Source organism: Rhinichthys klamathensis, unplaced genomic scaffold (assembly GCF_029890125.1).
Source record: "Rhinichthys klamathensis goyatoka isolate OS25496 unplaced genomic scaffold, OSU_Roscu_1.1 h1tg000174l_1, whole genome shotgun sequence".
In the NCBI taxonomy this organism is placed as follows: Eukaryota; Metazoa; Chordata; class Actinopteri; order Cypriniformes; family Leuciscidae; genus Rhinichthys; species Rhinichthys klamathensis.
The window spans coordinates 483,442-507,875 of NW_026606704.1; the positions used below are offsets into that span (position 1 = coordinate 483,442).

The window sequence follows — 24,434 nt, forward strand, 5'->3', positions numbered from 1 at the left end:
TTAGAACATTTTTGATAATAAATTATGAAAGATGATGCCCAAAAGGGGAGGGGCCTAATAAAAAAATACCGTTTCTATGGTAACGCAACGTCCAATTTCAAAACGGTTTTCACAGGATTAATTCTGAGTTCGTAAGCTTTTTCAAATGATACCTAATTTATGATAACTACTAAAATATGTGATAAAATAATAATAAAATGTTTTACTTTACTTTTTAAAATATAATTTTATCTTTTTTATTGTTTTATTAAGAACTTTTAGCATTAAAAACCAAAGTTTCAATTATTAAAAGTGTGTGTGTCAACTTTTTGTGACAAAGGTCAGAAACTCCTGTAATGAAGTTGATTTTTGAAGCGCACTTGTCATAAATTCACATATTACTGTTCATACATAATTTGTAAGAAAAAAACAGTGCTAAAATATCTATTAAGGAGTCTTAGACCTTTCCAACAATATATAGTTTGTCATGACTAGATTAGGATTTAATAGTAATATAGTGAAGTAAATTTAGGTTGCCCGTACACGGGCAGGCAGACAAATACAATTATTAATTAAAGCTGCAAGCAGCCTTACGGGGCCAAGCCTTCAATGGTTCCATGGGTTCAAAAAGTACTTAAAAATACTTTGCTTTCAAAACTTTAAAAGAAACTTTAATAACCAAAGTATTCTTACTCATTAACTTCTTACCTCACAAAAGAAATGAGATCATCCAGCTGCCGAGGTTCAGTAGTAAAAAAGAGAATGAACTCAAAATAAAGACTTTGCATATAAATGAAACACACGTTGTATTTAATAGGAAGAAAGAATAGTACAATGCGTTTCAGGATGATAAAGAAATTGAAATGACACAACTTTATAAAGTTGTAAGACAAAGGACTTGAACCCACAATCTCTGGGTCATATGCCTGTCACTCATTGAGCCCCTGGAAAGTCATGTGTTTCCATAGATGTAGAAGTTCCATAGTTCAAATGAGAATCAACTCAAAATGAAGATTTAGTATTTAAATGGACAGCATGTTACGTTTAATGAGTTTAGTTGATATTATTGTGATTCACTGTTAGGTGGTTGTCCTGCACCTTTAACAAATAAAGTTAGTCCAAGATGCAGTATATAGATCGATAAAATATTATTTTACAACATTAAGATTAACAGGTTCTTGTAAGAATCTTACAATTCTGGACTTTTGGTACTACTAAGAATATTGAACTGCACTAAAGGAGAGAATGTTTTGTTTTTGCATGTGGGTCCTAAAGTCTGGAGCAGGTTTCCTGATAATATTCACTATTCTGTCAAACATTCCTAGTTTAATTGTAGATTAAACACTTCTCTTTAAACAAGAATTCACGCAATGCATTTTATAATCTTGTAATTTTGTTATATTAGATCTAATACATATTTTTATGTTCTATTTTCAGTTTCTAAATTGTCATGGGCATATTAGATATTAGGTCATTAAGTTAATATTCAGAAAAAATACAAGTACTCCACAGCGACTCTAGGGGTCACTGTTTGACAAATGGAAATTTTGCATGGTGTGTCTTTGATGTAATACAACACTATTAACTAAAGCTTAAAACAATTATTGAACCTGGTCTTTAAACTGTAGAAGTTTGTCAGTTTATAAATCCATTAACACCATATACCTAGCCTCCCTTTGTTCTACTAATGGTCACAATTGTGACCTGACGAATAATCAAGTTTTTTGTATGGATTTTGATATATATTTTTGACGTAATTGTTAAAGATTGTTTAATATCCTTATGTATTCATACATGTTATCTCAGGGAAAAGAAATTGGAATTACATGGGTTAACTGCCATATGCAACTGTAACCTATATTTTTGCTACAAGTACATTACTTTGACAGTCATCTTTGATAATGTCTTGTACAATTAAGTTTTTTTTTTATGCTGCCTAGAAACAATATTGTGAGAGGTGATAAAAATGTGAATTAAAAATAACGATTATTTTTAGTTTAAATACCATTTAGCACATTGGATAAAGTAAGCAAATTAGAGGGGGCCTTTGAAGTGATTTTAAAGCACCATTGTTGCATATTTAAATCTTTACAGAACAGAATACCAACCGTTTCTTTAGTTATTCACAATGACACTTATGGTTACACTACTTGCTTTTCCCAGTATGGTTTGTGAAACTAAACTTAGTGCCTAGTTAAGAATGGCTAGAAGAATGCACGCAACTTTCCAAATGCAAGATAAGCCCATGCAATAAAGGTCACATATTCCAAGAATTGACACACATTTGTTTTAATAAAAAAAAAAATACATTAAACAACATTTAACAAAGCTTTGCCATAAAAATGAAATAAAAATCAATCAGTAGCATTTCAGAACATAATGGACAAAATTAACCTAATTTCAATAGAAAACATGACTTAAATCAATATTTGCCATTCATTAAAAAAAAAAAAAAAAAAAAAAAAACACCAATACCATCATTTCAATATATATACACACACACACACAACCATCTTAGTTGTGCATTTCAATACAAAGTCATTTTTGTATTATTTTTACAGCACTCTTCTTAGTCAAAGGTTTTTTAGCTGGTGTAATAGGAGGCGTTGTTGGCTCAGATGGTCTTTTAACTGGAGACTTGGGTTCTGGAGTGCTTTGTGTCTCTGTGACACAGAGGACAGGGTTGATTTCATCGATATTCACTTCAAATACATCCTCATCACTGGGATGAGCGGATGAAGCGTTTTCAATATTGGTGACTTCCAAACAGTTATTATATGTTAAAGTCAGTTCATCGGAGGATAGAAAGAGTTCTTCTATATCTTGTGAATCACAAGTTGACAGTTCAAGTTCTGGTGCTATGAATTTTGACAAAGTTGAGTTCGAAACCGTAAGAGAAGTTATTTGACTGTCTTGATTTATCTCAATTATTCCATTGCATTTTGTTATATAGCTTTTTGTGTTCCGTAGAATTTTGCAAGTCGGGCAACGGTGAAATTGCTGTTTGATGTTGAATTGTTCTTGTGATTTGTGGCATTTTGGACATTGTTTTTTAATGTTTATTTGCACCCCTATTGGCTTTTGTTTCACCACTGTATTAGGTAGAGAGGGTTCTTTACTGATTTTAGGGCCTTGACCAGGTGGGAAAACTTGGTCCTGTGCAATAGGTTCCATGGTTGTTTTCAGGGTTGTTGTGAGGCTCTTAAGGCTGTTGTACAGTCTAGTTTTAAGATTGGTAAAGGTGTAGGAGTTACCTAGTTGCAGTTTTGAAACTTGGTTTTCCCAAAGAGTAAGTTGAATTTCTCCAGATGGATCTTGCAAGGAACATTCTTGGATCTCACAGTCTGTACCCCAGGCCTTTACAGTAGTTGCGTTGTTTAGCTTGCATACTGTTGCAGATATTTTAGTGATCTGAAAATTTAAAGAAAATCGTACATGTACAATCAAAAATATACATCAATAAACATGATTACAAGGGAAATGTATACAACTGCTGTTGTGGTCATAAGAAGAGGAAATAGCCAAACTTTTCCACACATTAACCAATTTGAAACGCATTAATCATGTTTGTAAAGCATCTAGCAAAGATAACTGAGAAGCAGAGTAATCTTTGCCTGTGCATCTGAAAAATCTTTCACATTTTAGCATTTTTTTGAACGTCAGGCTACTTTAAAATGTTTTTCTCCCCATAAAAACGATTTTGCACAATCTACAGAGGGCTAATATATGTGATTGTACTACTCTCCAGAGCATTACTACAACAAGTAAACAACCCTGTAGGCTATTTACACAGTGAGAAGGTTGAAAAAAAAACAGCTTACCAATTGTCGTGATCCCAGAGTTTTTGCTTCTTCTACAGTGAGTTTTTCTATCTCTTTTGGTGGTTTGTGGGGAAATGTAGATGTTGCGACTTCCACAGCAGTACTCCGATCACACTGAATGAAATATTCAGAATTATTGAGGCCTAAAGAATGAAAAAAGTGAGAATTGATATGGGCTTGTTTGTACAATGAATTTGAAAGGAATACGATTACTGAAAGTTTATCAGATAGAAAACAGGATTAAATAGCTAGACTACCACTTACTTGGCTTTTTTGTTATGTTTGACAGTTTAACCGCTGTCCGATTTAATGCTAATGTTGTCCAAGTTTGATGTTTTTCGTGCGCAAAGATGACAGCTTGGTGATATTCACTGCGACCTGTTTGCAAAGTTGCATTAAAAAACTTTGAGTTTGTTCTAGACAGTTGCACTCTGGAAACTGCATGAATGTAAACATAAATGCAGTTGTCAGATTCACTGGTCTCTGGTCCATTTAAATATTTGTTCATTTTTGCTGTTGCATGAAAAAAGAGGTTTGCAAGTGGTGTGATTTATAGTAGATTAGGCCTACTAGAACAGAAATTGACAATGCTTGGTATGCAATTAACAAACGATTCAATTAGGGTGATTGCAGGAATTAGTAATACATTCATCAAATTGCTGAGTTAATCATTTTAGAATTGGGAAGCTTGGTTTAGTGGAGGCAAGAAATGGATCTGAAAGTCTGCTGGAAATAATTGAAAGGTAAATTTACTTGTATAATGCCTTTTAGGGATGGAGAAATGAAGCCTCTTGAACTTAATTAAGCTTTACTCTGATTGTTTTGGGAAAATATTCAAAGCATCAGGAGCAGCAATAAACCTGGAGTGCAGCTTTGTGTATAATGATAGTGTATTGTTTGATGTGTAATGATATTTTGTTGCTTATTTGAGAATAAATAATTGTATACATTATGTAAATTCTTTAGGTTAGCTTTTACTAGTCTTTTTGGCAATATACCTCAACTAATTGATGTTGATCCAAATAATGTACTGTTAGAATAGTAACTATTTGTAATTTAACATTCATGTAGTAACTAATTAACTTCTATTTACAATTACAATTTATTTTTTAAAACAATTCTTAATGTTAGATAATACAAAAATGTTCATGTATTTTAATGTGATTTTATGGTTTACTATTATGATAAAATTACTTTTATTTATTGTCCACATGACGAGAAGGAAAAACTGATATTCAAGTCACTAAGTAAGTCTAATGTTTATGGGACTTAAAATAATTAAAAGATATGCATATGTACACATTCAAATGTTTAATGTCAGATCAGTTAATATTGTGGAGTTGGTCAAACCATTTCTTGTATGGAATTGAAAGTATTCTTTACTATATACTTTGCAATAAAATGTTGCCAGTGGTTGATCAATTGAATAGGCATTTGTGTTCTGTTTGAAGCTTTATGTATTTAACTTGAAATGTAAAAAAGGCAGCACAATTTAAAAAAATAGAGGTTTACCTAGACCACCACAAACATCTTATCATACCCTTCTGCTCTCCAGTTCACTACTTTACACACAATGCACAAACACATATATGAAGTTGAGAATTAACACATGGAGGCAAAAAAAAAAAGAGGATACGACTATACATAGGAAGAAAACAACCAATTTATGTAACTGCTTACAATGCAATTAGAATAGTTGAAAGTCAATGACTGCTCATTTGTTCACAAACCTTTCTGGATATTTAAGACTTCAGGTAAGAATCAACATAGAATGAACAAAAACACATTTCTAATCCCAAAAGAAAGATTACAACAATGCTTATCTGGATAATAAAGGAATTGAAATGACAACTTAACACATTTTTTTTTTAAATTAAAGTTGTCCCACATGGGGCTTGAACCCACTATCTCTGGGTCAGATTTCTGTCACTCATCTCATTGCACCACTTGGAAGTTGTGTTTTGGCCAAGATGCAGAAGATCCATAGTTCAAGTGAGAAGCAACTCAAAATGAAGAATTTTTAAATAAATTATCTGTGTGTTCTATTCTACTAGCTCCTTCACCTGGAACAGAAGCAACTTGTCCACCACTTAAAGCCTTATGGTTTAGCCTGATAACTGAAGAGCCACATTAGAAAGAATGGCATCTGGCTAGCATGCTAACCAATTAGTATGCTAAGCTAACTAAGATAAGGCAACAAACACAGGCTAGGTCAACTGCAGAGAGGAAGATCTTTGGTATGGGGGCTACTATCAAAAACCTGTTCATCATTTCTGTGCAGCTCGGTCCAAAGATCATCTGATCACACGTTGGACTACTCACTACAAGTGTTTCATAATCAATTAATTTCATAATACACAATTTTAAAGTTGTCCCACACGGGACTCGAACCCACTATCTATGGGTTAGATGCCTGTCACTCATCTCGTTGAGCCACTTGCCAGACATGCATCTACACAGCTGCCGAAATTCAATATTTTCAAGAGAGAATCAAGTCAAAATTAAGAATTTTGAAGTAAATGGAGAACATTTTGTATTTAAAAAGTTTAGATTAAATCATCCAAAATTGGTCAGATTACTACTCATTACCATCACTACAAGTGTGCCAATTTTCTAACTTGTGGTTCATAGGGCTGCCATTGACTACCCTTCTGGAAGAAGAACAACAATGAATTGGACGTAAAAGCACTGCATGTTGTGTGTGGCAGCTTCAGATGAGATCATTCTTATGCACAATGCCTGGAACAGATGCAACTTCTGCATCTTTTCCTGCCACAGTACCTCATGCGGTCTGGGCACATGTCACACTGAGTGGCGAACCCACGACGCTGAACATCGGGATCCGTGGTGTAACACGTTGAGCTAATCACTCATGCACGTTCACCAGCCTGCTGAGTAGAGGTTTCAGTGTGAGAATGAGTTCACAAAAAGTTCCATGACATGTTAACCAGATAAGCATGCTAAGCTAGCTTAATGCTAATTTAGCTTATAACGTGGTACATCCAATCCTGGCAAAATAGATATCGTCGGATTCGACATGATGCAAGGAATCGATAGACACCAATTTTATGATTTTGTGACAAATTGTTCACAAGTTACAGCCTCTTAGCCAATTTTGGGTTGACCTTGTTAAATTTGTGACATCATAACTTTTTTATTACAGTATAGCAAAAAAATCGGGAACAGTACTTTTATGCGGCTCGGTCCGAAGATCATTTGAGCAAATTTTGGACAATTTTGGACAAATTTTGAAGGAGGAGTAGCGAAAAAACTGTTTTACATTCGCTCCAATATGGCGGCCAGTCACATTGTTGGAAAATGACAAATGAGATATCGTCTAAATCGGCATAAACCAAGGAACATAATGTCATAAAGAACTCAAAATTTGAACAATATTTTCAAATGTTATAAGCGTTTTTTCAAAAAACAATGATATATCTGGAACACTAGGTGGCGCTGTGATCAAACTTCTCATGTCGCTTTAGGACATGGTGTCGGTCATCCCTACCAAATTGTGTGCTGATATGTCAAATAGTTTAAAAGATATTGCAATTTATGACAAAATTCAAAATGGCGGACACGTGGTACATCCCATCATGGCAAAATCGATATCCACGGATTCGGCATGACGCAAGGAATCCATAGATACCACAATTATGAATTTCTGACAAACTGTTCAAAAGTTATTGGCCAAAATAGCAATTTGTCATATCTCATGACCCGTAGGTGGCGCCATTCCCAACTTTGGCCTGGGACCTCAGAACATGCTTCCGATGAAGTGTACCAATTTTCATTTCAATTGATCAAACTTTGGCCGAGATACAGCCTCTTAGCCAATTTTGGGTGGACCTCGTTAAGTTTGCGACACCATAACTTTTGAACAAAGATGAGTAAAAAAAATCGGGAACAGTACTTTTATGCGGCTCAGTCTGACGATCATTTGAGCCCATGTTTGGAGAAAATTGGACAAAATTTGATGGAGGAGTAGCGAAAAAACGGAATACTGTACATTTCAAAATGGCCACTACTGTAATGGGCGGGGTCTTAATGTAAGGTATTGGTTGTGATCAGCATGATGAGTGGAATCAGGTGTACCAAGTTTGATGTCTCTAGATCAAAGGGTTTAAAAGTTATAACCATTTCAATGTTGAATTTATGAACTGGTGGTGGCGCTATAGAGTTGGTCCTAGAGGGTCAAAAATTGGTCCAATTACTATTCATTAGCATCACTACAAGTGTGCCAAATTTCATCATTTTCCTACTTACTGTTCATAGGGCTGCCATAGACTCCCATTCACGGAATAATAATAATAAGAAAACTAACAGATACAATAGGTGCCTCTGCACCTTCGGTGCTTGGCCCCTAATTTATTGAATAATCCAACATTAGATTATTCAAGAAATTCATGCATTGTTTGAGACAACAAGTGTCCAGGATGCACGGGAAATCCTTCACAACAAAATATATAAGGACAGTTTTAATAACAACGCAATATTAATAATAAAGAATAAGTAGGTGCATGTGCTTTAAATCAGATAATTAAGACATCTGCTAGTAATCATGAACATGTCAAGAGAGCAAGCCAACAATCGTTAATTGTCTGATTTTAAAATGCGAGCAGGAAAGGGCCGTCCCTAACGCCTACTGTTAAACACTGAATGGCCCCTTTGTTGTTTCTGCATTCCAATGAATATACAAGCAATCTGCGAGACCGCACATTACCATCCTCAAACCGCCTCATGTCGACGGCAGTGCTAAAGTCAGCAGAAGGTAAAACATTTCCTCTAAAGTTACTCTGTTCAGCCATTGTTTTGGATTAGGATGCAAATGTGCTATGCAAGCATTTTTTTTTTACTCATTTCAAAGTTTGTCAGAAATTAAGTATGTCAAATTCTCTTAAGTCATCATTTTTGGGGGTGGGAAACAAGTACTTTGCCACTATAAGCAAGACAGGCACGTATTTCATCCTCAGGAGCTGCTAAATGATCAACCGAGATCCAGAAAAGGCGTGATTGCAAAATGAAGTGGTATAAATGGCATGATTTTATAATCACAGCTCTTGATTTGTGTTTCAGAATGAAGACAGCAGGTTTTTTATTTTTTTTGTAGCACTGAATGCTCCAATCAGACAATATGAGGATGAAACATTTCTGCTCACCTGGACACACCGCTGGTTTTGTTTCTATCGTGTGTTGGTGCAGACACAAGCTTGATGGCTCTACGCTGTTTCCCTGTGTGAAATGAAATTACTTTAATAATATGTCTGTTTGTACAGGTCACCACTGTATTTGCAACCAAGCTCAAGTCTTTCACCTTTGTTCCACTTCTGAAAAGACTGCCCGTGGAGAACAGGATCTGGAAAAAGGTTCTTCAGGCTGGCAGACCAAACCAGGTGAGAAACACACTTGAGACGGCTCAGTATGGTTCCTGTTAAAATGAAGGCCACACCGTGTCAGTCAAAAACAAAACATGACACCACACGGAAGGGGTTAAAGGAGAACTCCGGCGCAAAATGAACCTTTGGTCTAATAACACATTGGTACCTAGTCAATCGTTCTTTGAGATTTGTTTTCATGATAATCGAATGTAAAGAGTTTTATCTCTAAAAACTGTTTAGCGTATAATGCTAGTAATGGGGGCATTTAATAAGTAAAAAGAAATCGCTAGTTAATACCACTAACAAGGCTCAAAATAGCCCCACACTAACACAGTAACATAATGAGGGTCCCTACATGCAAAACGACGCATTGAGAACTTTGCAAGTGTACAGACCGTTTAATAAGAAGATAAAGATAAAGACAGTCCACTTGGTGTATACAGACAGGAGCCATCTTTGGAAAACAGTCTCGACTAGTCAAACCACGAACGACGTGCTAAGTGAGCTGAACTGTATGAAGTTCAGTGAACTTCTGAACTGTATGAATGGCGTTCGTGGTTTGACTAGTCGAGAGAAAGCTGAAAGCTGAAAGTAGAGTACCGTTTCCATGGTAACACAACATCAAATTTCAAAACGTTTTTTTGAGTTTGTAAGCTTTCAAATTATACCTAATTTATGATGATTACTAAAATATGTGATATGAAGAAAAGGAGATAAAGAGCACTTCAGGGGTCCAAGCACTACAGAAGTATCATAAAATCAGCATCTGTGCTGTTTGTATTCTGTAGAAGCTTTTTTTTTTGGAAGAACAGACACAAATTTAAGTCATAACTCACAAATGTTTACCTCTACTGAAGCTCTCAAATGTATTTCACATTTAGATTAAAAATTCACATTCTTTTTTTTGCGTTGCAGTAACGCTTGCTTTGATCTTAATAACATATTTGAGTGAACTGTTCCTTTAATTAGCAAATACTTCTCAAATCTGATAGAGGGAGACTTCAGTGATTCCCAGAGTCCCTTAGGAGAAGATGACCTATGTGTGTGTAGAAGGGAAACTGCAGAAGGCATTTGCTGAAGGGCTTACACAATCAGGGTGGGTCATGCGTTCTTGCACGTGAGCAATACATGAGGGACATGGACTTCTGGTAAAAAGATGTCCGAGCTGGAACGGGAAACACACGCACACATAAATGCATTCACTGACTCTCTTATATCGTCAAGATGCTCAGAAGCTAGAAATAGCCATCTGTAACTTTGGGACAGCTGCCATTTCAGGTTTGGTGTCTCTTAGTAACATTTCCTTTTCCAATGTCAGACTTCCCGAGAGCCAGGGGACTTTGAGAAGAGCATGGCAGAGGAGGGTGTCTACAAGGCTGAGGTTATTTACGTCCAAGAGCTGGGAGAAACGCTCAAGAACACCACTAAAAGTGAGGTTAGTATTGTGGTATATTCTGTTAGAGGGGCAAACGCAAACTCCTGATGAAATTTGTAAGGTAACACGTTACAATAAGGTTCATTAGTTAACATAGTTAACTGCCTTAGTTAACATGAACTATATGAACAATACTTCTACAGCATGTATTAATCTTAGTTAATATTAATTTCAACATTTACTAATACATTATTAAAATCAAAGGTTGTATTTGTTGACATTAGTTAATGCACTATGAACTAACATGAACAAAACAATGAACAGCTTTATTTTTAACGTAAACAAAGATTAACAAATACAGTGACAAATGTATTGATCATTGTTAGTTCATGTTAGTTAATACATAAACTAATGTTAACTAATGAACCTTATTGTAAAGTGTTACCAAATTTTGTTCTTTAACTTACTGCTGAACCTTCTTTAAAAATGCCACAATTATATATACTTAATACGCCGTGACAGAACGATTGACCAGAAAACAAGCTATTGAAGCAATGACTTTCCAAGTAGAAATGAAGGACTGTTTGTAGAGTTCAATGTACAAAGTTGCTTTGGGATGAATCCTTAATATCTTTTAGCCGGCTCTAATGGGAGACATCATGATAATGAGTATACTGATAACACACGGCTGCTTTCTGTGTTGCAGTCCCCTGTTAATTAAACACACACATTAGCGTGCTTACAAAGTAGATAAAGTTCTGACCGAGCAATTGGTGGATAGGAGCATTTATTGTGTCTAATTAGTGCCACTAGTGTTTATCAGAAGCTTAGAAATAGTGTTTTTAAACATGTTTCCAAGACTTCTCTCGCCAATGGCATACCCAGTTAGGGTCACCTAAACATGTAGACCATCATGCATTTGGTGCTGGAATTACAAACTTGATATTTGAGACCGGATTGAACCGACTCCACTAAATTCTCAATGGGCAACAAGAGAGAAATTAGTCTGATGCATTAGAAATTTTACTGTCTACATAGACTTCTAATAATGAGTTATACTGTAATTGCCAATCAGGCCTGTTAATAAACAAACAGTTTGCAGAAAACAATGGTTAATCATCATTACAATTCTCAAATGAGTTCTGTTTATGGCTCTGTAATTTTCTTTCTTTCTCAGATTCAGTCAAATGACAATGTGACCCTTAAGCCACACACCACCCTAGTTGGTCCTCGCGCAGAATTCGGTAGCATAACCCCTGCCATGGAAACCAGTGTTAACAAACACCCTGGCATTTCTCATCTAGGATTTCACAACACTGCTGAGGTCAGCTCAGGTCTGTGTTTAAATAGCTCGTCCCAGAGAGAGGAGGTCCTTAGCCCTGCCAGCTCCATGGATTTCCTCACATCCCCTGCTTCTTCCAAGGAGTCGATTCTCTCCGAGGGCTGGGACAAGGAGAGGAGCTGGTCAGCGCTTCACATGTTCTCACGAGACGGTTCTCCAGGTCCCTTTAGTCGCACAGTTTCCCCGTGTTCCTCCGTGAGATCAGGGACTTTCACACCCTCTGTGGTGAGAATCAAGCGGCTTTCTTTGGCTCCGGGCTCCAGTTTGCTACAGATGTCGTCTGTTTGCGGTACACCCTGTGACAGTCGGACAACCTCACCCTGTCCTCTTTCGCCCCGTGCCCGGCACAGGACTCCTCCAACCCAACTCTCCCTGCTTACGGCAATCCTCAGGAAAGGCCGTCTACCCGTCCTGTCCTCTTCATCTCAAAGACCTTACACGCCCTGCTGGCCCATCAGTCCAGTTAACATGTCCTCCTGTTTAGCGTGCTCAGCTGCCTCTTCTGTTGCACCCATGAACGTGTCCAAAGCAAAGTCTTGTACCTCCATAGATACAAAGTCTTTCCAGATTTCAAAGCCACAGATTTGGAAACGGGAGCTGGTTAAGGCACCTGACGAATCCCCACTCATGAAACCACCAGAAAGACTTGACTCATGCAGACATTTCACCAGTAGTAGTGGCATCATCTTACCTACAAATCACATCTCTTCGCCAAGCTTACCTGCAGTCCAGGCTGCCAATGCTCACCTGCCTAAATCAGCTCCCAAGGGGAATCGTTTGCCGACTGTTCCTAGCTCTCTTTTGTGTAGCTCCAACTCCTGCATGAGATCTCCTAAACCAAGCTATCTGTCATGTTCCAGCAACGAGAACCATAAAAATCCACCAGTGTCAGCAGAATGTCCTGTATCTATGGATCCAAATAATTCAGGCGAATCTTTAATACATAATGATGAAACAAAACCCCATGATAGGCCAGAAAAATATTCATTGCCACTGACACAGAGTCAGAAATCATCTGAGCTCTCCAATGAACCATATCTGAAACACATAGGAAGATCACCTGTCAATTTAGATTCCTCGTTACCAAAACTTGCTCTGAGCTCATGTAAATCTTCATCTCCTACTCTGAAACACACTTTCGAATCACACATCAATTCCACATCTCCAGTTTTAAGCCACAAAGAGAATAAACAAAGTACTCTTTTCCAAAATGCTCGCATAAATGACGTGGAAAGAGTGCACCCATCATCTCCCTCTCCCAGACCCATGGGTCTCGCCCGCCTGTCCTACATATCTCCAGCTTCTCCAGCTTGTCCTCCCGTCCACCCAAGCTCCCGGTCCTCCACCCCAGACCGCTGGACCCTCTCGCCCTCCCCGGCGGTCCCGAGCCGCCAGCTTTCCCCCTCTCCCTCATACTCTTTCTGTTCATCCCCCTCTCCATCCCAATGGGGAAGCACACCAGACTGCGCAGATGGGGACTGTAAAAATAGAAAGGTACAGTGCATGCCCTTTCGCTGTTACCTGCAAGTTACTTGCATGCCCTACCACAGAGAAGTGGCAATCATTCAAGCAGTGCCGTGCATTTCCAGCAGTGACATGCCTCCCGCATTGCTGGGAAACATGATATGCATCACACTCATGCAAAAGCACTAAATCTTTAGCAAAGGGCAAGGTTTGCATGTGTCGTGTTTGCCGGTACCCTTGGTTCGTACAATACACACATGGTATACTACAGCAGAGAGGTTTGCACGGCTATACGGTTTTAAGCTTTTTCCACATAACACGAATGCAGACTGAGATATTCTGAACTCATGGTTATGTTTATGTTGATCTGCAGTCACATGCATGGGTATATTGGCTTTTTTTATATTTTTTCATGCATGAATTCATTCCCCCCAATAAGGAGAAAGAACCACATGGCTTTTTATTATTGAAAACTTTTTCCATGCAAACACAACAATATTGTGCTATGACTGTTTCATGATAGGGAATTACTCATATAGCGCCTAGCCTTATTGCATAGCACGGGGATTGTAGATTATGTCGTTTAATTCTGCTTTTGACTTTTTATGACTTCTCAACCATTCTTTCCTAAAGACACACAGGATCAAATCCACCTACAAGGCGCTCGCTGCTATTCCTACAAACACTCTGCTCCTGGAACAGCAGGTGAGCTGCTTTATCTAATTACTCTAAATGACAGCTATTATTTAGCGTACAATTAATAAATGGATCTCATTCAGTGTCAGTTTAAGCCATTAAATCAGTGTTATTTTTGGATTCCATGCAATTGTATTGTATTGTCGTTAAAGAGGTTGAAATTGAATCATTTATTTTTTTCGTTGATGGACAGCAGAATGGATTTTTTCATAAGCTGTCAAAGGGACCCTTAACAGAACAAGCAGGATGAGTCATCCACATTGTATACCTCATTAGACATTATAGGAGAGGTTAAACTGCACTGAACAAGGTCAGAAAATAGTGGGATAATCAATATAAGACGCGAGCAGACTCACATCTTTGGGATTTAGTTGCTTCTAAAACCTCCTTCTATCCACTTGCTAAGGTCAAGCATATATTGCCTCATTAAAGGATTAAAGCTTCATCTGCATTTCTTAACTTTGAAGGCTATAGATGAAGATGTCAACAAGAAAGAGGCGTCGCTCAACCCTGCAGACAACTATTCTTGGGAGGACCCACATGAAGAGGTAGAGACACGAACACCTGAATTCGCTGGGTATAACAGTATACCATGTGGTGGCTGGTAGAACCAGTAGATATTTTGGTAACGCTTTAGATTACAGCCTGGAAAGTACTGTGTAATTAAGAGGAATTTACAGTGTAACTTTCTGTAATTATAGTGTACCTATAAAGTACTTACATGTAAGTATAAGGGAACAATATGTAAAGTTTGGGGAATAAAGGGGTAACAACCAGGAGAAATAAAAAAATATTTATACTGCAAGTATTATAGAACTAAGGGGAACTTATTCTACTGTTATGATACAACAATCTTACATTTGGGAGCAATTTAGAAAGAACACACACTGCGTACCTTTTTGTAATAATTGTGTACCAAGGCAATACATACTGTATAGGCTTTTTTAAAATGACAGGGTACATATCTATGCATTTATAAACAATTTTTTTTTTTTTTTTTTACAGCAAAAGTGTGTTTAAGTTTGGGCTAACATGTTTCAAGGCAAGAAAAGCTAAGACTATTGCCATTTTTAAAACTATACTGGGAAATAAATCCGGTTTCATGTGGTTACAGGGTAAGTGGTGCTTGTATAATAAATAAAGGTTTCTGAGTCAGTGATGTAAGATTGTGTGTATGCGCATTTTTACTGTTACCCTGTAACTACATGGAACAAGAGGGTAACAAGCACCACTACATGAAACAGGAGTATCTTTCCCCAATATTTAAGCAAAAGTTGCAATAGTTTTCGTTTTCAGTGCACTTTTGTTAAAAAGATTACTTTATAATTGCATAGATATGTACCCTGTAATAAAAAAAAAAGCCTATACAGTATTTCCTGGTTATTTCAAAAAGGTTTGTTCTTGCTAAATTGCACCCAAATGTAAGATTGTTATATCATAATAGTAGAATAAGTACCCCTTAGTTCTATAATACTTACAGTATAAATATTTTTTTTTATTCTCCTGGTTGTTACCCCTTTATTTCCCAAACTTAAAATATTGTTCCCTTATACTTATATTGTAAGTACGTTATAGGTACACTATAATTAGTACCGAACGTTACACTGTAAAATTGCTTTAATTATTCAGTACTTTCCGGGCTGTCATCTAAAGCGTTACCGATATTTTGATATAACTCTATATTTCAGTTGGCAAGACTGCTTTACATTATTTTACGTGTGAAAATAAATGATGAGAGACTGGGATTTGCGCCAAATAAAGATCAGTACAAACTATCATTTTTATAATTGACTTTTAGAACCTTTACTTGCATCTTTGCACTGATAACATCTTTTAATTTGCATCCATTATCCATGAATTAAATGGAATAAATAATAAAATGAGATGAAGTACCAATAACAAATAAGTATTTAACTCTCTGCTGGACTTTCCACAAATATGCATCTCTGTTTAATATGTAAAATATATTTTTATTTTGGTGAAATGTCCAGCAAAATTCACTACTTTCTGATATCGTATGTGTAACCCCTCCACCCACTCCGAGCGGGCCTCGAACCTGGGTCTCCGGCATGAGAGTCAGGAGCTCTAAAGACTGCAGACGCTAGCATCTGTTGCTAGAGAGCCTTTTGAGATCAGAGGAGTGAGGTTTACTCGCACAGCAACTACTAGCTGGCCTCCGTTACACTCACCCCCCTAAACCTCACTCCCATCCGGGTCACGGCACCAATGTAACCCCTCCACCCTGGTCCCACTCGACCCGGCCTCGAACCCGGGTCTCCGGCATGAGAGTCAGGAGCTCTAACAAGGAGGCTAAAGACTGCAGACACTAGCATCTGTTGCTAGAGAGCCTTTTGAGATCAGAGGAGTGAGGTTTACTCGCACAGCAACTACTAGCTGGCCTCCGTTACACTCACCCCCCAAACCTCACTCCCATCCGGGTCACGGCACCAATGTAACCCCTCCACCCTGGTCCCACTCGACCCGGCCTCGAACCCGGGTCTCCGGCATGAGAGTCAGGCGCTCTAACAAGGAGGCTAAAGACCTCCGTTACATATGTACCAGTCCTGTGATACACCTTTTGTCTTAGTGTGTGACGTGTGAACGTGAATGTGTGTGTGCAGATGTGCTCTCCTGCGCAGCTCCGTCAGCAGACTGCAGACCTGTACGCCACCATTGATGAAGTCCTCGAGGACTCAATCCAGAAAGTGAGCCCACACCATAACACACTCCTAAACAATGTTCCTTTTATCTAGCGATTCTCATGTTTTAATCTATTTTTCCCCAGCATCAATCAGACCATGTGAACAGAGCCACTCTGCAGTCTTTGGCAGCGGAGACATCAAGGGTGTGTAATTAAAGATTGACACTTATCTCATCTTCATTTTGATTATTCACAGCAGAATCACGTTATACTGCTTGTCGAGGAATAAAATATTTCTTGTTTGTGTGTATAATCAGAGTATCTTGGTCTTAAACGTTGACTTTAACTATGAGTTATAATAAAAAGTAGAAAAAATATAAAATCAAATAAAAAATAACATTTTTGTCATTTGTAAGAGCTACAATTTCCTGATTATTTTCAAAGAATACGTCAATTAGCAAATGAGATGAAGAATTCGATCATCCACTCTGACACTTTCAGCCGCTGCTGTTCAAACCCAGCTTTACATTTTGATTATATTCACTGTACTTGCATTGAAAATGTGTGCGTAAATCATTCTCTTTTCTTTTATTCTGAATTTCTAGTTACAGACGTCATCACCATCACCAAAACTATTGGGACGGGAAACAAGATATGTGAGTATTTCCACTGATCTCTGTACATATTTTACACCCAGGCTTCTGAGAAGGCAAATCATTCATTATAAAAGTGTTAGTTCTGGAAATAGATTGCATATTAAAATGCAATCTCAGAGCTCTAGAAACTTTGCTACTGTACTTTTTTAAAATTCAATTCTACTATCCAAACTATTTGTGTATGCCAGTGAATCTGAGCACTCAAGCCAATCAAAGACCCAGATTTCACACCTAGATTTTAGATGCAACTCTTTATCCGACAGAAGTATAGAAAACTTATTGGATGCATCTTTGATGCGGACAAGAAAAGATATGGGAAGCATTTTCATCTTCCAAATGTTGATAAGCCTATTCAATGTGCAGTCTTAACTATTAACAATTATATGGTTACATTTTAGCTGCATTTCCCTGCTGTTGCCGGTCAGAACCATGACCAAAAGATTCCCTCTAGGTTGTGGAATGACCTCCCACCGTCTATGCGCTCTCTTGACTCTGATGCTGCCTTCAAATGCAGACTAAAGACTCATTTATTTGTTCAGGCTTTTAATTAGCTGTTTGTGGGTTGATATGACTATGTACTGTCTATGCTTTTATTGTGTGTATTTTATGATATAACTGTTTTTGTTGTGAAGTACCTGTGAAAGGTGCTATATAAATAAACTTTTACTTTACTTACTTTTAGAACAGAGCCGAGAGCCATTTTGGGTTCTCAGCCCACCAGTAAACACTGGTAATCAGAGTAAATGTCTGTTATTCAGTCAGACCCAATCACACATCCAGCCGTCCTGCCCACATGCTGTGGCATTATGCCTATCAATATAAAGCGTGGACACGTTACAACAGTTGACCCATAAACTGGACCCTTTTTCTACTGCTAAAGGATTTTGATTTACTTTCTTTTTATGATAAGAATAGTGTTTTGTGTGAGAATGCAGGTATTCTGACCTTTACTGAAGTATTGAATAATGTTATTTTAGACCCTGTTTTCATTCTGAGAGCAGAGTTTCATCTCGCTTGGATAAGATGTTCTTATCATATGCAAATTACAGGATGTGGACACTCAGTTTGCTATTGTTATTTCACAGATTTTGCCAATAGAAAGATTTAATGGAATATCACAAACTCTGAAAAGATTACAGGCATGAAGCTGAATAATATGATATGCAATCACTTCAAATAACATTAAGAGCATATTTTGGAATCACTTGTTTCAAAACTATTTCATTCATGCCCTAAGCGTTCTTCAGCTCAATCAGGACTCTGTTGCCAAATGTAAAACTATGTAGAATACACACAGTTTCATATGCAGATGCATTTCATTACTGAGTCTTTTATAGATGTCATGGCATGGGTAACGCCGTCTTTTTTTCTAGGCCAGCTCTCCTTTTCAACCCTTTGTAACGACTGAAAAAACACTGGTAAGTATTTGGTATATATATCTATTTGCATTTAAAATGTTTATCTCAGTTTCTGCCACTTTACGCCGTTCAGTAGATATGAAGAGGAGATTTAGTAAAATAATGTTTCTATTTACATATGTGCCAGAGAAACAAGAGCACACTCATCTTTATAATTTTGTATTTGCACTTCAGTTTTTGCATAGCTCTGTGTATTTCTATGGCATCGCTGTCGAAGAGTCATTGAAAAGTGGATTTACTTATGGTAGAGTTAAGGAAAGTTATTATGCATTGTAATGATTGAAGCATAAAAATATCATAAAGGAATTCCATATTGTTGAATTTAATTAATATATGTAATTGTATATCATTGCTGTTGTAATGTACTAGACGACACATACTAGGTGTTGGCTGAAGAAATCTTAAGCTGATTTTGTGAATTACTGATTTATAATTAATTTCGTTCTTGTTTATCTGTCTTAGACAAAGACAAAGCCTGGAGTGATTAGACCAGTCACTGCAACATCCAGAGTTACAGATGATAAACATGATGAAGAATTCCACCCAAATCCTTTCAAGAACCGTCAAGAGAACAAATCCAGTCGCTACCAGTACAAGGTGTGTTTCTCTGAACATTCACGCGCAGTGAACACACACTCAACGTCAAACTAACAGCATCACATGCAGAATGAATGCAGGACGAAATCTTTCATCTTGCTTATGTTGTGAAATTCATAACTTGAGCAGATGCACAAAAATGGTGTGTGTGTATATATATATGAGTTATATGGGTTGTATATGAGAAAAATCACAAGGACAACCTAGTCTTGGTTATTTAATTTTGATTTAGTCTTATTTTCCTTACCTTGTCATTCAAGGCCAGGGCACTTTATATATATATATATATATATATATCATGTGCAACGCATAGGCATGCCACATGAGGGGGCTCATTATAGATTTTTAGAAAATCATAATTGTATTAATGCATATGCTATAAAGCCTACAAATAACATTAAGTGCAATAATACATTTTTTTTGTTTGTTTTTAGTTTTTGTTTATTTATCCTGTTACTGTAATTTTTAAATTGGTTCATATGCACCTTTTTGTCCCTATTAGATCCATAGAGCAAACTGAACTGTTGCTGACATTTCTTCATACACTCTGTCTGTGGTGTTTCAGCATCAGATTTACTAAAGGAATTATGGGATTTAGGCTCGGCACTTCGAATGCTGCCACAAAAACTGTGTTGAACACAATATGCCCGATTCAGATTCCTTCCTTCCTCTGCTGTATGGTCATCCATCCATCCATCCATCCATCCATCCATCCATCCATCCATCCATCCATCCATCCATCCATCCATCCATCCATCCATCCATCCTTCCACCCTTCCATCCATCCCTCACTCCATCCACCCCCCATCCATCCATCCATCCATCCATCCCTCACTCCATCCACCCCCCATCCATCCATCCATCCATCCATCCATCCCTCACTCCATCCACCCCCCATCCATCCATCCATCCTTCCACCCTTCTATCCATCCATCCTTCATTCTATTCATATATCAATCCATCCTTCCATCCTTCTATCCATCCATCCTTCCATTCATCCCTCTCTCCCTCTAACCACCCCCCATCCATCCATCCATCCCTTCCTTCATCCCTCCCTCCAACTATCCATCCATCCATCCATCCATCCATCCTTCATTTTATTCATATATCCATCCATCCTTTCACCGTTCTATCCATCCCTCCATCCCTCCATCCATCCATTCCTCCATCCCTCCATCCATCCATCCATCCATCCACCCCCCATCCATCCATCCCTTCCTTCGTCCCTCCCTCCATCCATCCATTCCTCCCTCCATCCCCCATCCATCCATCCCTCCATCCATCCATCCCTTCCTTCGTCCCTCCCTCCATCCCTCATCCCTCCATCCATCCATCCCTCCATCCACCGCCCATCCATCCATCCATCCATCCATCCCTTCCTTCGTCCATCCATCCATCCCTTCCTTCGTCCATCCCTTCCATCCATCCATCCATCCCTCCATCCATCCACCCCCCATCCATCCATCCCTTCCTTCGTCCCTCCATCCCTCCCTCCATCCATCCATCCATCCATCCCTCCCTCCCTCCCTCTATCCACCGCCCATCCATCCATCCATCCCTTCCTTCGTCCATCCATCCCTTCCTTCGTCCATCCATCCATCCCCCCATCCATCCATCCATCCATCCCTTCATCCATCCATCCATCCATCCCCCCATCCATCCATCCATCCATCCATCCATCCCTTCATCCATCCATCCATCCATCCCTCCCTCCCTCCCTCCCCCAATCCATCCATCCCTCCCTCCATCCATCCATCCATCCATCCATCCCCAGCCCTTCCGTTATGTGTTTGGGTATTTTATATCAGAGAACAAGCAAATCAAAGGGTCAACATTCCATATGTACTTCAGTAGGAATTTAATATGTGCCACTAGAAATGATTCATCAGAGTAGTGAAGCTGCAACATGTCCTGCTGGGTTTGACTTTCCTCCAGCGGGATCAGGAAGTGCACGCATCACAAGAACCCAGTGTCATGAGCGATTCCCCACATCAGGACATACATCTAAAACCCACAAGATAAGATCACACTGATAGACCCAACACATCGCTGCAGGGAGACCAAACACATCATCCATGTATCAAACTAATCATACATGCTGATTAACCCAAAACACCACTGCCATCCAGTTTATTTTTAGTTTTCAAATGAATTATGCAAGTAATATTACATTAAATACAGATCACTTGCATCGAAAATAAACATGTGTTGTGTCGAGCACAATGTGTTTAGTCTCAACGGCAGTCTCTATCAAGGCTACTGTATATAAACCCTGGACACTTTACTCTCTCACAAGGCTACGGGAGAGGAGCTGTGAATGTTTACGCATCCGACATTGAAATGACAATAAATTGGAAAATCCATGTGTAGTAGTGTGTAAAACCATACTGGGCAATATTGAGTGCACTCATTCAATCCCATAATGCACCACAGAAACGAGGGTTGCACTTTATTTTATAGTACATGTACTTACAGTATACTTGCTCAAGAAAAAGCCTTTTAATTAACAAATTATTTTCTTACAGTGCAAGCTGAAGCACTGCCAGCCTTTATCATTTTTTTAAAAGCAAGCACACACTCACACAAGCGCAGACAGACACACATAGAGCACATCACTTGCGGTCTTGCGTACTTAACGTAGTATGTGCGTGTGAATTAAGTCCAAAAAACTGCAGGGTGTTCCATTCGTCATTTTACATTTCTGAAGGGGTGTTCATGCAATAAAAAAAGTGCATTATTCTCTGGGTCTAATAGAAAATCATGGACTTTAAACCTGTTTCAGTTTCAGTTTGTCTAAAAGGAAATGATGGTGAAATTAAGTTGTGAATGTGTGTGTGTGTGTGTGTGTGTTTGTTTTGTGTGTGTGTGTGTGTGTGTGTGTGTGTGTATATATATATTATAGTGACCAATGCTGAGTGTAATGCATCACTAAGTAATTATTTTCAGTAATTACTTTTCCTTTGAAAAATAAGTAAAAGATTACCCTTAATCAAATCATTATTTACTGTTTCCTTTTTGTTTTGCTGGTTGTCATAGTTACTCGTTTGTTCATTGATTAACACACACCTGCTCCTTGTTTTCATCATTAGTTCTCTCACTGTGCGTCCCAATGTTCCTACTATCCATCCTTAATAGTATGTGAGATTATGTGTCCCTAAGCATAGTATGTTGAAAGGAATATACCAAAATCCCTCGGATGTTTGTGCGTCACACACTGTCATCCTCATTTATATAGCGCTTTTAACAATGTAGATTGTTTCAAAGCAGCTTTACAGAGATAAACTTAATATAATTTAAGGTAACAGAGATTGGTTTGGTTTTATAGCGGTTCTTGAATAAGGTTATTTTCCAGCTTAAGTTAGTTTTGATTGATTCACTTCTGTTGAAATGATCATTTGTTATTAAATTAGGGGCCGCTAAGACGACACCGTTCTCTCTAAACAGACTTTAAACTGAACCTGTGATAAACGCTGATGGCGTTCACATGCGCATTAAGAATTGATTCTATAGTTATGTGCGTTTGAATATGTGTGCGCAGGTTTGTAATTCCCTACAAACCATGCCTAAACAAACTACTTGTCTTGCCTATAAATTTTTATACAGAATTTTATTTTATTTTATCACTTCGGGGTAGGTACGCGAACCTTCAGTGAACAACGCGAACAATGCAGTGTTGATAGAACTGGGCTAATATGGTTAACATACTTCCTGGTTCTGGTAAGAACTGCGTTTTGGACTAGCTGTAGTTTGTTTATTATGCGTGCAGGGCAACCACCCAGTAGAGCATTACAATAATCTAGTCTTGAGGTCATGAATGCATGAGCTAATTGTTCCGCATTTGTCAATGAGAGCATATGGCGTATTTTAGATATATTTTTAAAATGGAAAAATGCAGTTTTACAGATACTAGTGACTTTCAAATGAAAGATTGGTATCAAAGAGCACACCCATGCTCCTAACCGACGACGAAGACTTAACAGAGCAGCCATCAAGTGTTAGACAGTATTCTAGGTTATTACGTGTGGAAGTTTATTGTCCAATAATTAGAGTCTCTGTTTTTTCAGAATTTAGTAGTAGGAAATTACTAGTCATCCAATTTTTTATATCAGCTATGCATTCCGTTAATTTTGTGAATTGGTAAGTTCACTGTTACGTTATCTTCATCCTCAGCCTCAGCCAAGCGTCACAGTAATTAGTTATAAATAATGCAATAGTTTTTAGAGAGAGTAATTAGTACAATAATCTAGTGACATTGTTGAAGATGTAATTAGTGGCTAATTACATTATTGAGGCGGCTCTACAGCAGACTCTCACGTCGTGTGGAATATATTCCACAATGCAATACAAAATCTAAGTGCTAATAAACATCGAAGCATTTAAGCCAAAAATGAAAAGTTCAGTTTCAGCGATGTGTGTACTTTGACATTTGCTCTGATCTTTGTAAATATTATCCCATGATATGATACATTGCGGCATATATTCATTTGATGAGACAAAAACAAAAATCACAGAACATTTGAGCTCCTGAGTAACGACCACGTGTACGTCAAACGCAAGCTTTTAGACGCTATCTCAGGTTGAGGATGCCAGTGTCCTGACACCGTAAACACAGTATTTATCTCTTAACAGGCTTTCATACGATCGCAGGCGGTAAAAGTCATCAGGATTTGTCACTAAATTATTGTCTTTGAAGAGGATTACAGATAAACAAAAGATACATTTATTGTGACGTGTGAACGTCTCCAGACTCCCCTTTAGCATGACATTTCAAAACGAAAACGACTTCAGGTGTGTTTGACATTCACGGCTCGTTTCATTTCCACTGGAAAGGCTTATGTTGTCATATTTATTCAATAATGATTCTTTGGTAAAATCCAAAAGCAGCTGCGTGGCCTATATGACCCTAACAGTGGACCTCTTATTGCCTCACATGCATTATTCATATGTTACATTTTAGTAACTTCATTGTGTTGTTTCTTTAATAATTTTTTCCCTCTAATTTCGAAAAGGGTTGATATGCCAGAATTTCTTTTAGCTTGTCCCTCCACCCAGACTTTGACTTAATTA

General features: G+C 37.9%; 1 protein-coding gene across 3 annotated transcripts in view; it reads left to right on the plus strand.

Annotated features, from left to right (window-relative positions):
• The window catches only part of mlip (muscular LMNA-interacting protein), a 58,417-nt gene that overhangs the window by 25,330 nt on the left and 8,653 nt on the right, over positions 1-24,434 (plus strand). The window contains exons 1-11 of one of the 3 annotated variants that reach the window (XM_056260161.1): positions 8,516-8,571; positions 9,077-9,193; positions 10,497-10,613; positions 11,731-13,389; positions 13,993-14,064; positions 14,523-14,603; positions 16,677-16,760; positions 16,841-16,900; positions 17,308-17,352; positions 18,726-18,770; positions 19,233-19,367. In XM_056260161.1, the coding sequence (XP_056116136.1) occupies positions 10,530-10,613; positions 11,731-13,389; positions 13,993-14,064; positions 14,523-14,603; positions 16,677-16,760; positions 16,841-16,900; positions 17,308-17,352; positions 18,726-18,770; positions 19,233-19,367 (2,265 nt within the window). In that variant the 5' untranslated portion in view covers positions 8,516-8,571; positions 9,077-9,193; positions 10,497-10,529. Of the gene's footprint in view, positions 1-8,515; positions 8,572-9,076; positions 9,194-10,496; positions 10,614-11,730; positions 13,390-13,992; positions 14,065-14,522; positions 14,604-16,676; positions 16,761-16,840; positions 16,901-17,307; positions 17,353-18,725; positions 18,771-19,232; positions 19,368-24,434 lie in introns of those variants that run through there. The other 2 variants (XM_056260159.1, XM_056260160.1) reach the window with 2 other exon arrangements.